This window comes from Eublepharis macularius, chromosome 6 (genome assembly GCF_028583425.1).
Source record: "Eublepharis macularius isolate TG4126 chromosome 6, MPM_Emac_v1.0, whole genome shotgun sequence".
Lineage (NCBI taxonomy): Eukaryota > Metazoa > Chordata > Lepidosauria > Squamata > Eublepharidae > Eublepharis > Eublepharis macularius.
In genome coordinates this window covers 53,758,315-53,773,555 of record NC_072795.1, presented here as the reverse complement: position 1 = coordinate 53,773,555, position 15,241 = coordinate 53,758,315, and the positions used below count along the sequence as shown (strand labels likewise).

Below are 15,241 nucleotides of genomic sequence, written 5' to 3'. Positions count from 1 at the left end.
GGGATGAATTTGTTCCCAAATTCCAGCACATTCTTATACTTTTGCTGTGTCATGCATGCATGCATGGTGTATTCTTCTGTACAAATCATAAGGTAATCACCCAGACCCCTTCTGTTGCCTTTTTGTCTTCAAAACGGGTTTTATCCTTGAGGTTTTTTGCTTGTTTGTTTCAACTTGTTTCAAAACAATTAGATGACATTTGTTTTTAGGCTTACTGTGGTGGAGGGAAGGGTCTTTACTTCTGAGGTGTCCCTGTCCACTTATCAAACTTACACAGGTTTCTAACTTTTTCATCTTTTTCTCTCAATGTTTTCGTTGCTAGAGCTTTGATGCTTGTTATAGGCTTTTACAGCAAAAGGTAGAAAATGAGATGCATTGTGCTCCTATAATGTTATGCACAATGACAAAGGAAAAAGCAGTTGTTGCCGTGCTGACAGAACTAAAGTTGTATGAATGAAAATGCAGCAAGACTGCCCTCTGTAGGCTCCAGCTAGCTGTGGCTGCAGGGAACAAAGGCTTGAGACAAAATTCATATAGACCATTGAATGGGGTTCCATCTTTTTTAGCTGTTTCCTGGCCATCTCCTAGCCTAAAAACTCTTTTATTAATATCATTTTAGACTGCAGTGTTTGTTTTATGCAACAATTATGCCCAGGCTTATTTTTATTGCTGTGACTTGGGGGTTTTTTTTGCCTTGTTGTTTTTTTTTAATTGTTTTAGTTGTGAGCTGCCTCAAGCAGCTCGCTGGAGACCTGACATATATTTCTAAATAAATAATCAATAAAAAGTGCTTTTTTAGTTCCTCTCTAGCAGGTGATGTACATGAATGCAAAACGGAGAGGCAGTTCTTACTGCACTTGAACTGGGTTTCTGAACTGCTTGATATTCATGCAGGAAGGCTGAAAGGAGCTTTGAGTCTCAAAAGCTCATACCCTGGAAATCTAATTGGTGTTTAAGGTGCTACTGGACCTAATCTTTGTCTTTTACTACAGACCAACATGGTTACCCAGCTGAAACTGATTTACAATTTTAACTTTCCAGCAGTTCACAGTAGGGAAGCGCAATCAGTTATATTAGGTTTAAAAATATATCTGACAAATACCTTATTGGTATTTTTCAGGTATATTTGGGAATCCCAACTGATATTTTGATTTTCAGATAAACCAGTACTGCTGTTTCTGATTAATGCCCAAACTATTTGGGAATAATTGGAGACAGCATTCTAAAGGTCACAGTAATTTGAGGGGGGGGGGGGAGCTTTTGCTGCTGCTGCGGCTACTTGTAGCTTCTCCCAGACAAAAAAAAGGGAGTAGGAGGGAGGGAGGTGATGTGACAGCAGCAGCAAGTTACGGGTACCAAAACTCTTGTTTTGATCCTTCTATGTGACCTATGAAAAAATTGTCATGATTGAACAGACTGTCCAATTAGAATGATTCTCTCACTTGGTTTATGAGAGAATCATAATGGCTGAACAGACAGGTGAGCTCCTTCTAACATGCTGCTATTCACCTGTGAGAGTTGCCTTCCCCCCCCCCCCCCCAGGAAAGCTGCAAAGAGCAGTTTTAGGATGAGATAAAATATCCAGGTTGGTTCTGCTGGGATTCTCTGGTTCTGTTGAGCTTTGTTGACTCTTTTTGGGAGGCTTTTGGACAGTGGTGGCTCTTTGTGTGTTTGGCTAACACACGTTTTCACTGGAAAAAGCACTGAATTCCCCCCTCACCCAATAGGAAACAATGGAGAATCGCTGGATGCACCTTGCTCAGGAGTCCATAAAACTGCATCTCTTGGTACAGTCACCTTGAAACCTGGAGGCTCTTAAGAGTCTGGAAGACCACACTCTCCTGCAATTTTGCTATCATTTGCTTCAAAAACAGCCCCTCCAGCCTCCTGGAAAGATTCTGCCATAAGGAATAATGCACCTGATTAATTTTGGAATTCTGAAAGAAAATCCAGATCAAAATACACAAGTGGTATTGGAGGACACAAATATAGGAAATAAGTATATTTATGGTCTTTCCAATACTCGGATCTAAAAAATACAATAATGTATCATATTTTCTTCATTACTGAAGCCCTTTCCTATACATTTTTAAAGCTATTCAACATACAAATCCCAGTAATTTATTCTGCTAACTTCTTGGGTAGGAAATGCTTCTGACTTAGTTCTTCACAGTCTTTTTGGCTCTTATTGCTCTACAATTTTCTCACAGGTAATTTGCACCAGGTGCAATGGTTTTGGAAAGTAGTTTTTTTTCCTGCTTCCCCACAGCATTGTGGTGCTTTTGTGCAATACCCAGGCTTTCCTTGACTTTTATGCAATCTTTCCTCAACCTGCTAAGCTGTGATGTTTTAGAAAAGTTTGCAGCAAAGCCAGGCTGATTGCCATGTGAATGGGAAGGTCTGGATTTTCCCAGCTCCGCTAGTGGCCATGCCCCCCCCCCCATGCAAGCCAACAGGAACATTTTGAGTTTTTTTTAAATTGGCAGTTGGCATATAGACATAATGGCATTTGAGTATTTCACATACTTCAGAAGAAAGCCCCCTCCCTGTAAGATGGGGGGTGGGGTGGCTGCTATAGGGACCAGGGCAAGGAAAATCCAGGGAAATGCACCATCTGGAAGCCACATTGCCACTGTACTGCATTGGCAGGCAGAGCAATAACAGGGCTTCTAAAGGAAAGTATCACCATGCAGAACAACTCCATATTACATTTGAACTGTTTAGTGTACATAAGGGTGCAAGAAGGAAATCGCAACATTTAGGGGGGGGGGTTGTTGTTTGTTTTTAACTATCTAAGATCACAGTCTCATGATAAAGCAGTCCAGAAGTTTAGCAAATACTTGAACATTAGGAACAGGATTGTGGGGAATAAAGTAACAAAAAGAAATGCAATGCAGCACTCTAGTTCAGATGTGCACTGAACATTCCAACATGCTGGAAGTCCCACTGTGGGCCAACAAGGTGAAAATGAATCCAGACAAGATGCTGGCTGGTAAGGCTAATTGTTTGAAGGGAATTATGTTACCCCATCCTTTGATAAACAGTGCAATCCTAAGAAGAGTTATTTCTGTCTAAGTCCATTGATTTCAATGGGCTTAGACTCAAGTAACTCTTCTTAGGACTGCACTGTAACTCTATGAAAAGTCTTATTGTTCTGTTAGACTATTTTTACTATTGGAAAAATAGGTCAAAATGATGAAAACAAGATTATTTTTTCCCAATCATTCAACCTGTCTTCATTTCAGCAGACCTAGCTGTGATGACCTACGCTACTGTAACCTCAAGGCTAGACTACAGTAACACAGTCTATGTGGGGCTCAAAAACATCTCCAAAACTTCAACTGATGCAGAATCTAGCAGTTTATTATTTGGAGTTGGCTGCTTTGTTCACATTACATCTATTTTGAAATCTTTTCAGTGGTTACCCTATTTGTTTTCTTACCATTAAAGCCCTATAAGGACCATTTTCTCTATATGAATCTGCACGGCAGCTCCAATAATCTCAGCAGTTCCTTCTCTCTGTCCCGTCCTGCAGAACTGTGGGATCTATCACTTTCCAGCCAAGGCTGTTTACAGTAGTGGCCCCAGTCCTATGGAATGTCCTGCCAGAAAATGTAAGGAAGCCACATTCCCTCATGTCCTTCAGGAAATTATGAAAACTATTTAGGAGGGCATTTGATCATAGTCAATGACAGCAACTACAGTTTTATTGATAACTGGCTTTTATTGTTGTATACTGGTGCAACTGTCATTGTTTTAACTAAGCTGGTTGAGTAGTAACTGAATTCATTCTTTTAATTGCCCTGAGCCACCTTGGCAGGGGAGGGGGAGGGGGCAAAATGTTTTAATAAATAAAATTATAAGGAGATGGAAGGAAGCGTCTTGCAAAAGTGTCTAAAGTATCAGTTACCACACATCTGAAGCTATACATCCAACCTCAGGAAAATATGATGACTATCCTACCTAGTTTCTAAATACTCATCCTAGAGTATGCCATGGACATACTAATATATTCTCAAGTAGAAAGACACTGCTGTGGTCATCAAACTATTTTAAAAGATCGACTCAATAAAAAACACTGTATTTCGGCCTTAAGTTCCCAAGCAAAAACTATGTTCTTTTACAATCACAAATTCCTTATTTTAACTCATTGCCCCCTCTTACTGATCACTGCAAAGACTGCATATGGCATTAGTCCAACAAAAACTAGTAGAAATCATACAGAAAGATCTTAAAGCTGGCACTCAGATTCTTTCAGGTTATATTCAAAACCATGCCTGATGAATACTTGATGAAGGAGTTATCACCCTGATAGTTTCCGCAGCTCAGAAACCATCACTTAAAGCGTGCACATCTGAAAGTGCCAAGGCAATGCTCCTTCCACAAACTTGATGAAAAAAAATAAAGATGGCACTTCCTTTCCCGTTTAAATTAATTTTAACAAAGTCCAGCCCAACATTTCTAACACCCTAATATATCCCAAGATGTCTCTAGCATTGTTTTTTTTTACACTGGCCCCTCTAGCTACCATTTCACTATCAGTTTGACCTGTAGCAATTAGCAGGTGATGTTATTTATGTCCATGCAATAAAAAGTGTCAGACTGTCCATTCCCACTCATTAAACCACTAGTAAAATGACAGAACATCCTCTCCCTCTACCTGGTAACCCTAGATGTCCCACTGCCAATTCAAACTAATTCCGTGCCCCAAGGAGGCGTTGAACTTCTGTGTCTTAGATAGTAGCCCCACATGCCAAGCCATTTTTAATCAGAGGAATCCTAAAAGCAGTTTGTGATATATAAGATATCTAATAAACCATGTAAAGGATCTTACACTGAAGAAGAAACTAGGTTGTGTTGTTTTCTGTCATTCAGCATACTCAACCATGCAGATCCCAAGACATATTTGTACAATTTCTGTCTGCCACGCGAGAGCGAGAGCAAGAGCGAGAGCGAGAGCGAGAGCGAGAGAGAGGAGAACCTTAAGAGAAACTGACAGATCTATTTAGGTTTCTCAAATAAGTAAAAAATAGTTAATTTGTTTTTTAAAAGATCATTCATTAATCAAGAATATTGTTCAGGCCCTGGAGAGCCCTGGAGAGCTGGTTCCAATGCAATATTTCTATCTCATAGGAGAGCGTTGGAATGATTTCTGAAGAAGAATAAGAAAGACTTATGAGCAGGATGTTAGATTTACACAGGCTCCAAGTCCTGTCCATGGATAATCCCAGAAAAATACACATTGATCTTCAACTTCAATCTGTTTTCCATAGCATTCCCCAGGGGGGGAAATTACATTAAAATGAGTCCTAACAGTAGATGGTAAAAAATATCCTGAAGGAAATGTGGTTTTATAAAGTGATCACATCCCTTTAACAGCCCATCCATCCCCTCTAAACCATTTTAATGTCGTCGTCGTCGTCCTCCACCACACTTCAAAACAACAAATGCCGCACGTAAGCAAGGAAACTGCAAGACCTGCAAAAATTCCAATTGTGTAACTGTAATATTCAAGGCCACCTATCAGCAAAGGCATTGATTAAAATACTTTGGCTGGCTAATAGGTTTCAGCTGTAGCATGGAAACCGTGAATAGGACCCATGGAGATAGCTACTCCCACTGCAGCTGATGATGTCAGCACAGCTGGGGCAGCTGCAGAAAGAGCAACCATTGGTGAAGTATCTGCAAGTCAGCTGACAGTGCCAATTTGCAAGAAAGGATAGGAAAGCAAAAAACTGCCCACCAATGAGTATAAAACTTGCAGACATACAAAATGGTCTCTTGAGAAGCAACAAGACTATAATAAATGGACATTCCCCTTCTCAAGCAAGCAGGCCTAAGGACAAGTGAGATCATTTTAACAATATTAATTCAATTTTATTTCACGCAACACCAAAACACAGTAATGTGGAAAAAAACTGAATAAGAATTAAAAGATATTCATGTTTCCTAGGTAGCCGTGTCGGTCTTAGTAGAACAGCAGATTTGAGTCCAGTGGAAAATCTTGTTGGTCTCTAAGATGCCACGGGACTCAAATCATGTTTTCCTATGAAGGATGTTTTCAGACATGAATCTTAAAGCTCCTCTTGTAATAATTTTGTTTAGAAAATTTATATACTGTCTCTTCAGAGACCTGCCTAAGGCAGTGTACAACTATTAAAACAAAACCATTAAAACTGAAGCATTAAAAACAAATCCAGGCCAATGCCATCAAACCACAAACAATAAAAAACAAAACAAAAAACCTTCACAGTAAAATGCTTGTTCATGTTACTGGTCCACATGACTAGGTGTGTTAACAACATTAGCATGACTCAAAAGCTACTTATAGTCCTCTCCTAAGCTCTGGGCCAAAAGGATCTAGGATGAGGACTATGCCAGCATATATCTAAATTATTCTGGTATTGCTACAGATATGCCGGTAGCAAGTGGTGCTGATACTGCACTGGCATAACTGCTACATGATATGGGTTCAGCAGGGCTCAATCATCTTCTCAAATACCCAAAGCACAGATCCACCCCTTATGCCAGCAGAAGCCTGGCATAGTCCATAGAGACATATGCAAGAAAAACAAAGTGTTCCTCACCTCCTTTCCCAAGTGCCAACGCAGCTTAGACTACTAACCAAATGTGCCGCCAATCAGTCTTCCCCTGAAGCCAGTCAACTCTATGCCCCTCAGCATCATATAACCAGACACATTTTCCACCCCCAAGGGTTGCCAGGTCCACCACTATGGTGGGGGTCCTCTACCCCCAGCTGCTGCACACCTGCCACTCATATGACTGGTGTGTGTGTGGGGGGGGGGGGGAGTTTCTGGAAAGGGAGAGACAGGGTAGCAGGCATGTACACCAAGCAGCTCCCAGTGATCACATCATTTCCAGTGTGATCTGGAAGCAATGGGTTGTGCCAGGGCCAATTTTAAACAAAACATAGTGTTTTCACTATGTTTTGAGTCAATTTTTAAAGAAACAGCCTCTGGTGCAACCTGTTGCTTCCGAGTCACACTGGAAACAACATAATGGCCGGAGGTCATGGGTGTGCACTTTGCGCTTGTGCACAGGTCAGTGCACCCAAGCCCCCATCCTCTGTTTTGGATGGGGGTGGGACCTGGTAAACCTGCCTACCCCACATCTGTGTGTTTCCCCCACTGGAATTCAACTTATTGACATGAGAGCCCTACATTGTGGGCAATCCAATCCTAAAGTTGCACTTTGGGAGTAAGAGTCTTTAAACTCAGTGGGACTTCTGAGAGCCAAGCTACAAGTGACGAATGACACTTGCCTGGCAAGTGAACAGACTCATGTGTATCCCTCCCTGTTCACTTGCCAATCACTTGCTCTCCCCTTGATCAAGTGGAGCGCAAGTGAATGGCAAGTGAACAGAGAGGAATACATGTGAGTCTGTTCACTTGCCAGGCAAGTTTCATTCGTCACTTGTAGCTTGGCTCTAAGTAACATATATAGAGTTGGACAGAAAATCTGTTTTCCCTTTGGTCACCTTCATGAAATTGCTTTTGTCCCTTTTGCCCATTTCTGAAGCTTTACTGCCCTCTAGTGTTAATGCCAACAACACCAAAAAGCAACTTCTAACACTGCATAACCAAATAGCTAGTCAATAGTACTGAGAATAATAATAATAATAATACTTGCACTTATATACCACTCTTTTAGACAGATTAGTGCCTCATCCAGAGTGGTGAACAGTGGTATTATTATGAATATGAATTTTTAATTGTATTTTAATTGTATTTTTAATATGTTGGTATCTGCCCTGAGCCCGCTTGCGGGGAGGGCGGAATACAAATTTGAAATAAATAAATAAATAAATAAATAAATAAATACATTATTCCCACAATACAGCTGAGGAGCTGGGGCTGAGATGAGTGGCTTACCCAAGGCTACCTACTGAGTTTATGGCTGTAGTGGGATTCAAACCAGTGGAGTGCTGATTCACAGCTGAACCACTTAACCACTATGCTACGTTGCCTGCCATTCACAAAGTGTTGAGTCTTTCATGAAGACCACAAATTGGACCCAGAGTAATCAAATATGGACTTTAATAGGCCACCCCTGCTTATGGGGACACTGCTTATATACAACTGACATCTGTTCTTCTTGAATAAAGAGCCGGGTACAACAGCACCTTAAAGACCAACTAGATTTCTATAACATCTTAAAGACGAACTAAATGTTCAAGGCGCTATTGGACCCGGATCTTACTCTTCGACTGCATACCAAAAGAGTTACCCACCGAAACTGCTCTTCTAAGACTGCAAAGGATAGGAAGAAAGAGAAAAAGATCTGTCAAATCCTCTGGGCTCAGGCTTCCCACCGTATGGCAAGTTTACCAGAAAGCGTCGCTGTTCCCTATGGATTTAGTTTCTTACTTCCTATTGGCAAATATAACAGAGGCCCCGTTGAGTACCCCACTGCACATCCTTCCTGATCTGGGAACAACTCAGTCGAGCCTAGCTCTGCCGTAGGAAAGGGGAGAGGAACACGAAAGAGGCGTTTTACTTTTCGTATCCATCAACCTCGACTCCGCTGTGTTGAGGGAAATGTAACACTTCTCAGCGGTCGGCGTCGTTATTTATGTATTTCAACATGTCTGTACAGCCTCCCGCTACACGCCGTGTTTTGCAGCACAGAATGTTGGGGGCGTGATTGCACGACTTACTCCGGCACCTACTCCATTAGCTACTCCATTGCGCTCAAAGTGCTTAAACTGGAGCGTCTCTGCACACGGTTGCTGCTACCGACTGACCTGGATTGCGGCCTCCAGCCTCAGACTCGGCTTCTCCTCACTCCCCTCGCTCATCGCTCCAAAGCCGGGGAAAGAACCGGGAGAGACCCAGAGCTGGCCGGGCCTCTCTCGTCAGCGCATTCACCAGCCGCCCGATTGCACGCTTGTGTCTGAAGCCCAAGGACCAGCCGCCCGAGGAAAAGAGACCCTGGGCCTGGAGCTTCTCGCTGCACAGCTCCAGATCCTTCTCGGCTGCCTTCGGGAGTAGAAGAGGCCCGGCGGGGGTTGCTGAGGCGACGGGACGCTGAGTGGCCACAGTTGCCGTGGAGACGAGGCAAGCCAAACTGTTTCACCCGGCCTGGCCGAGGAGGAAGCGGGAGAATTTCCCTTCCCGTTAAAGTAGCTAAAAAGTGTAGATAGTTCTTAAGTCACCACCAGCCCTCACTCTTATATATGTGACATCACAGTAATGCCACTTACTTTTGCAGGAGGATGGATTTTGTCGCACAGTCGGTGGTAATAAATAATAAATGCTGCAGTGTGTGTGAGAACGTTAATGTTCTGCCCATTGATGACACATGAGCCTGCAGGCTGCAAATCTTAAGCATACTTGCCAGAAAGCAAGACTGCAGTCATACGCACACTTACTCAGGAGTAAGCCCTATTGGCTTCCTTCCAATTAAACAAAAGGCACTGAAGATGGTGAGGGGTCTGGAAACCAAGTCCTATAAAGAAAGGTTGAAGGAGCTTGGTATGTTTAGCCTGGAGAGGAGACGACAGAAAGGTAATTTGATAACCATCTTCAAGTACTTGAAGGGCTGTCATATAGAGGATGGCACAGAGTTGTGTTCCGCTGCCCTAGAAGGTCGGACCAGAAACCAATGGCTTGAAATTAAAAGAGTTTTTGGATAAACATTAAGAACTTCTTGACAGAGTGATCCCTCAGTGGAACAGGCTTCCTTGGGAGGTGGTGGGCTGTCCTTCTTTGGAGGTTTTTAAGTAGAGGCTAGATGGCCATCTGACAGCAATGCCGATTCTGTGAACCTAGGCAGATCATGAGAGGAAGGGTTACATCACAGCTTAGTTCTCCTGGCCCCTTCTTACATGCTCTGGTTAATGTCAATCGCCACTTTGGGGTCAGGAAGCAATTTTCCTTAGGCCAGAGATCCTGACAGTGTTTTGCCATCTTCTTGGTATGGAGTAAGGGTCACTGTGTGGGTGGGTGGGTGGAGGGAGGGAGGTATTTGTGAATTTCCTGCATTGTGCACGAGGTTGGACTAGATGACCCTAGAGGTCTCTTTGAACCCTATGATTCTGATTCTAAACTCACTAACAGGATTTCTAAACAGCTTTCAAATATACATTTGCAAGGCACTATATAACCTTCCCTTCCCCAAAATGGTATTGGCAATACCCTTCATCTAAAACAAAGAATTATTAAAAACCCAAACCATAGTACACTATATTTTGTGTGTGCATGATATCTATATCACAGAAAAAAAGCTTGAGGATGGGCAGGTAGCAACAACAGCGAAAGAAAATTAATTTGTTTCTGAGTCTCTCTGCACAAGACATCTTCAACTGGGATGCTCAGTGACTCAGAGCGGAACTACAAGTGACAAAAGTCACAGATTGGACACTTGTCAGCTTCCCTCAAGTTTTGATGGGAAATGTAGGCATCCTAGTCTTGCAGCTTGGCTCTCTGTCTGCTGTCCAATGGATTTTTCAACTGTCACTTGTCCAACATTCCGCCAAGCTGCCTACATTTCCCATCAAAACTTGAGGGAAGCTGACAAGTGTCCAACCTGTGCCTTTTGTCACTTGTAGTTCCGCTCTTACTTTCTGTGTGGTCTTATATTCAAATGTACTCTGTCTCCCTAGCAGTGCATGTGTATCCACAATGAGAGAACAAGGGTAAGATCTTTCACCTGAGCGTCTCTGTGTTAGATGTCTTGTGTAGAGAGACTCAGAGTGAAGCAGCCTGAAACATGCCTTTAACCTCTTCTTCCTAGGAGGGGTATCATATAGTACAAGCTTGCCAACTCTTAGATAATTTTTCATCTAGACACTTCAAACTCTCAGCACAAGAAGGGCAGGCGAGTCCTTCCTAAATGCTGAGCATTAATCAGTATGAAAAATATTTGAGAAGCGTGAAAGGAATGTGTTTAATTTTAAGAGCCTTTGTGATTTCTTTCCACTCTACAGGCAGGGAAAGTGTTGGAATGCCATAGTGCCTTCAATATCTTGTTAACTGATTTCTAAACATTATCTAAAGGGAATATCAAAGGTAGCATCTAGACATTGTATCTAGGTAGCTTTCCTAATGAGGCTTCTGCCTAAATAATCAAACCGAGGAAATATTTCTCGATGTTTAAGAATTTACAATTTTTTAAAAGTGCATAATCATAGCCAAATCCTATGTGCATTTACTTGGAAGTAAGTCTCACTGAATACAAATGGAACCTACTCCAAAGTAAATGGGCATAGGATTGCACCTTGATAGTGCCATCCTAAAGCAGAGTTGTATTCTTTTAAATCAGTGAGCTTAGAAGCATGTAACTCTGCTTTGGATGGCACTGCTAGTGCCGTAAAAATCTTAAACGCAATGTTTTATTATCCATACATACTAGCATATCTTTTCCCTTCTCCATCTCCCTGCTTTCAACTGTATATAGATTGCTAAAAAAACACTAATGGCCAGTACCAGGATTCTTTCTGCAGTTCCACACTAGTGCAGAAAAACTACAGAATTACTAGTGCAGAATTCAGCATCTAGAATAAATTCACTAGTTTGGATGCATTTCTTCAATTTAACAATCCCAATGGTGAGTTCGGTGGTGATGACTAAGCACTTTATTGCGGCATAAGCCTTTGTGGGCTGCAGTCCATCTTCATATACACAACCAACATTATAAATACATTCAGTGCTCTAAACAATCGACTATCTCATATGTTAATTTTTACACAGCATTACCATGCTTAGAATAATGAATAAACATCCAATGTACCTCCAACGTCTCCTCCCACTGTTATAGTATTATATGTGATAAACTTTGTGCAGCTCTAGCACAACATATCATTGGTTTGGGTGTGTGTGTTAGAATCCTGGTCAGTATGTGAAGTATACATAAATATGAGTAATAGGCAGACTGAGATCCATAAATGCAAGAGTCAGCCACAAGGTGACTGAAGGAGAATATCTCATGCTCTTATTTTTATTTCTTTTGTTTGACTATATCTAGTGATATCTTTATCTGACCATTCTAGATTCTACATTATATTAGAGTGGGCCATTCTAGATTTTAAGTTCTTGTTATATTCCAATAGGACATGACATGTAGCCTAATAAGTTTGCAACAATATTAATGCATATAGGGTTGGACTTACCTTAGTGATAGTGGGGCCCTGGGCAAAAGTTCAGAATCAGTGCCACCACCTCCAACTACACCAAACAAGAGGTGGCCTTTGCCCCAAGCGGGCTAATGTGGCACTGAAGCCTCCTACTTGAGTAGGGTTCCCATTCTCCTGCACAGGACGGGGGATCCCCCAATCCCTCCCTCCCCCCCCACGCCCACTTACTTGGCTGGTGGTGTGTGTGTGCTCTCGTGCCGCGAGAGTGGGCCGCGGTGGGAGTGGGCCGCTCTCACTGCTGCCACAGCAGCCCCTTTGCACTAAAAGAGAATGGGCGGTGGCGGTGGCAGCAAGAGCGGGCCGCAGCGAGAGCAGCCCGCAACGGCAAGGACAAGGGCATCCTTTGACTTGGGGGCACCCTTTGACCCCCCACATGATGATGTCACTCCTGGAAGTGACATCATCACACAAACTGGGAGTGTGCGTGCGCATGCAGATGGGAGCTAGGGTAAGTGCCGGCTCTCAATCCCTGCCGGGAGAGTCCAGGGACCTGGGCATCTCCCGGCAAGGGACTCCAGGTCCCTGGCAACCCTATGCCTGAACACAAGTGGCAGTAGGAGTTTGTTCTTATTTTCCCACCTTCTTTGGATGGCCAGGGGTCCTCCCAAGGTGGGCCCCAGGGCAGCTGCCCATTGTCCATTGGCTAAGACTGCCCCTGAATGCTTGGATTTTCTCCTGTGCCAGTTTCCTTATTGCTGCACTCATATAGAAGAAGTATAACTCAGCCCAATTATAATCCCTTCCAGGGATGCCATTTTTTACAGGTTTTGTTCATGTGCCTTTATCAGCAACCTAATATACAGAAGCCTAGAAGGTGACATTTTCCTCATCATTTTAGCTCCTTGTCACGGAAAAATTACAACATTTCATCAAGTAAAACTGCTATGAGAAAGGACAGTGAAAAACATATGGTAACTGCAAGTCTAAATTCAATGTATATTTGATTCAATCTGGTTACACTTTTGAACTATGTAACTCAGAAGCTTAATGCCACTTGTGAAAACTGTCCATGAATGTTTCTGGCATCTTGGGCCTTAACAGCTACAACACAGGCAGGGTTCAAAATGACGGCTTGAAAGAGTTCTACGGCATCATGGCAAAGGGTAGACTAACGGATTTATTGAGGCCTAGGTTTGGTGAGCAAGAGCCTCCTTTAGCACATTTATCTGATGAATTGGCTCTAGTTACAAAAGCTTTGCCACAGTAAACTCATCAGACTGCACTGTAAATGTAAGAAGGCTGAAATGGATGATTGTGAATCAACAGTGTTGCATGACTATCAGTCAGTTTGAAACAAACAAACCCTGGTACATACGCATTGAAAACTGCTTTTCTGTTTTTCACACAGGAATACCAACAAGTTTTTAAGGTGCCACTGGACTCCTGTTTTATTCTATTGCTACAGACTAACAATAGCCTCCCATCTACAAGTATCAGCAATGAAAAAGCAGCTGAATGTGTGGGTTTGGTTTATGCTTTTAAGGAGCCACAAGACTGTTGATTTTTGCTACAACCAAGTAACATAGTTCTTACTGGAATTTAGACCTCTAGCTTTGGCTAAACTATTAATAATTAAACCTCTCAACATTGTTACCAATGATGTTACCATGGTATTATTCACCATTCCTGACTGCACTCTTGTTACTTTGCAAATATTCATATTCTTCTACTGTATGAACTCATCCTGCCCACCCAGTTTTTACTGCAGCATTTACAAATAGAACAGTTACTGAATTCCTTTTCTGTGCGTGTCTTATTCTTCCCATCAGATTTAATATAACCCTTAAATAGATGTGAGCAAATCCCCCTAAACACTTATGCTTAAACACATGCACACACAACTTCTGAATTATCTTTAGAATGATTGTGCCTTCACGGGAATGCTCATCAGTTATACTAGGCACATCTACTAATATAACTGTTCTAATCCAAATATTTATCTACCAAAGCAGATACTTCTAGTAATTACACAAAAATTTTAGGTGTGCTCCTTGGATATTCAAGGTGTGACTGTGCAATTCTGACAATAGTGTAAATAAGGAAGTGAAGATATATTTCAAAGACAGAGTGTATTGGCTGAGGGCCAACAGATAATCATATGTATGACAGACTTGTAATCATAATTTCATGGTGGGGACTACCATCTCCGTCTGATATAGGATCTTATATAGGAAAGCTAACTATATGCCTCACACACCACTAAAGAAGAAACTACACATTACAACATACATGAATCTGCTGTGGGGACTCACAGTCATATTGCTGCCGCAAATTCCCAATAAAAACTCATTTAAAGCTCTGCGGGTGGGGGGCAATTTGGATCAGGACTGAGGTGAGAGAGAAGGCTCCTGCATACCCCCCCCCCCCCCGCTGTTAGGCTCAGGAAAATGGTGCACAGGAGAAAACAGGAACCCTTCCCTCATGTCTCAGTCCTGATCTGAGTCAACCCCACATGGCTTTTTTAAATGGAGTTTTTACCAGGGACTAGTAGCTGCAATATAACTGTGAGTCCGCATGGCAGACACATGTAGTTTGACCCAAAGCCCATTTACTTAAATGGATTTAGAAGGGGCTTCTTCAGTGAATGCACATGAGCATTCTAATATAACTGCACGTGAGCAGTGGGCCTTAAGCCCCATCAGTGGGGGTTCTGTAACTCACTGGAGGTCCTGACTCATAGGTTTCTGAAGACTGCTGGCTTAGAGGGTTGTTGAGATGAAGATGAAGACAAGAACACCTTCAAATGCCAATGAGCTGATGCATGGATTATCTGTGCTCCTTTTGGAGTTACATCATGAAGTCAGAAAGACAGTTCTTCACAAGGCTGTTAATCCTTAGAGATGCAGACAGTCTGAGCTGGCAGAACACCCGGAACATTAGTGCTAATGTCTGTGAACCACCCAATTCCTCTTCATTTAGAAGTCTCCTGTCACCCCAGTGACATGTGTGGTATGGAACTTCAAATTATATATATTAAGCCCAAATTTGTCTGAGAACAGCCCATAACAAAAGAACAGCTACCTTAAAATAGCCATGAAGCAACATCAGGACTTAAAAATGGAAAGAAACCACCGTCGGCTACCCTCA

At 42.4% G+C, this 15,241-nt stretch overlaps 1 protein-coding gene across 1 annotated transcript in view; it reads right to left on the bottom strand.

The window, feature by feature from the left end:
- Nucleotides 1–9,117, bottom strand: part of LOC129332946 (rootletin-like) — a 106,125-nt gene extending 97,008 nt beyond the window's left edge. Inside the window, exon 1 of the mRNA XM_054984266.1 lies at nt 8,765–9,117. Coding sequence (XP_054840241.1) covers nt 8,765–8,818 — 54 coding nt within the window. The 5' untranslated portion in view covers nt 8,819–9,117. The remainder of the gene's footprint in view (nt 1–8,764) is intronic.
- Nucleotides 9,118–15,241: the final 6,124 nt, after the last annotated feature.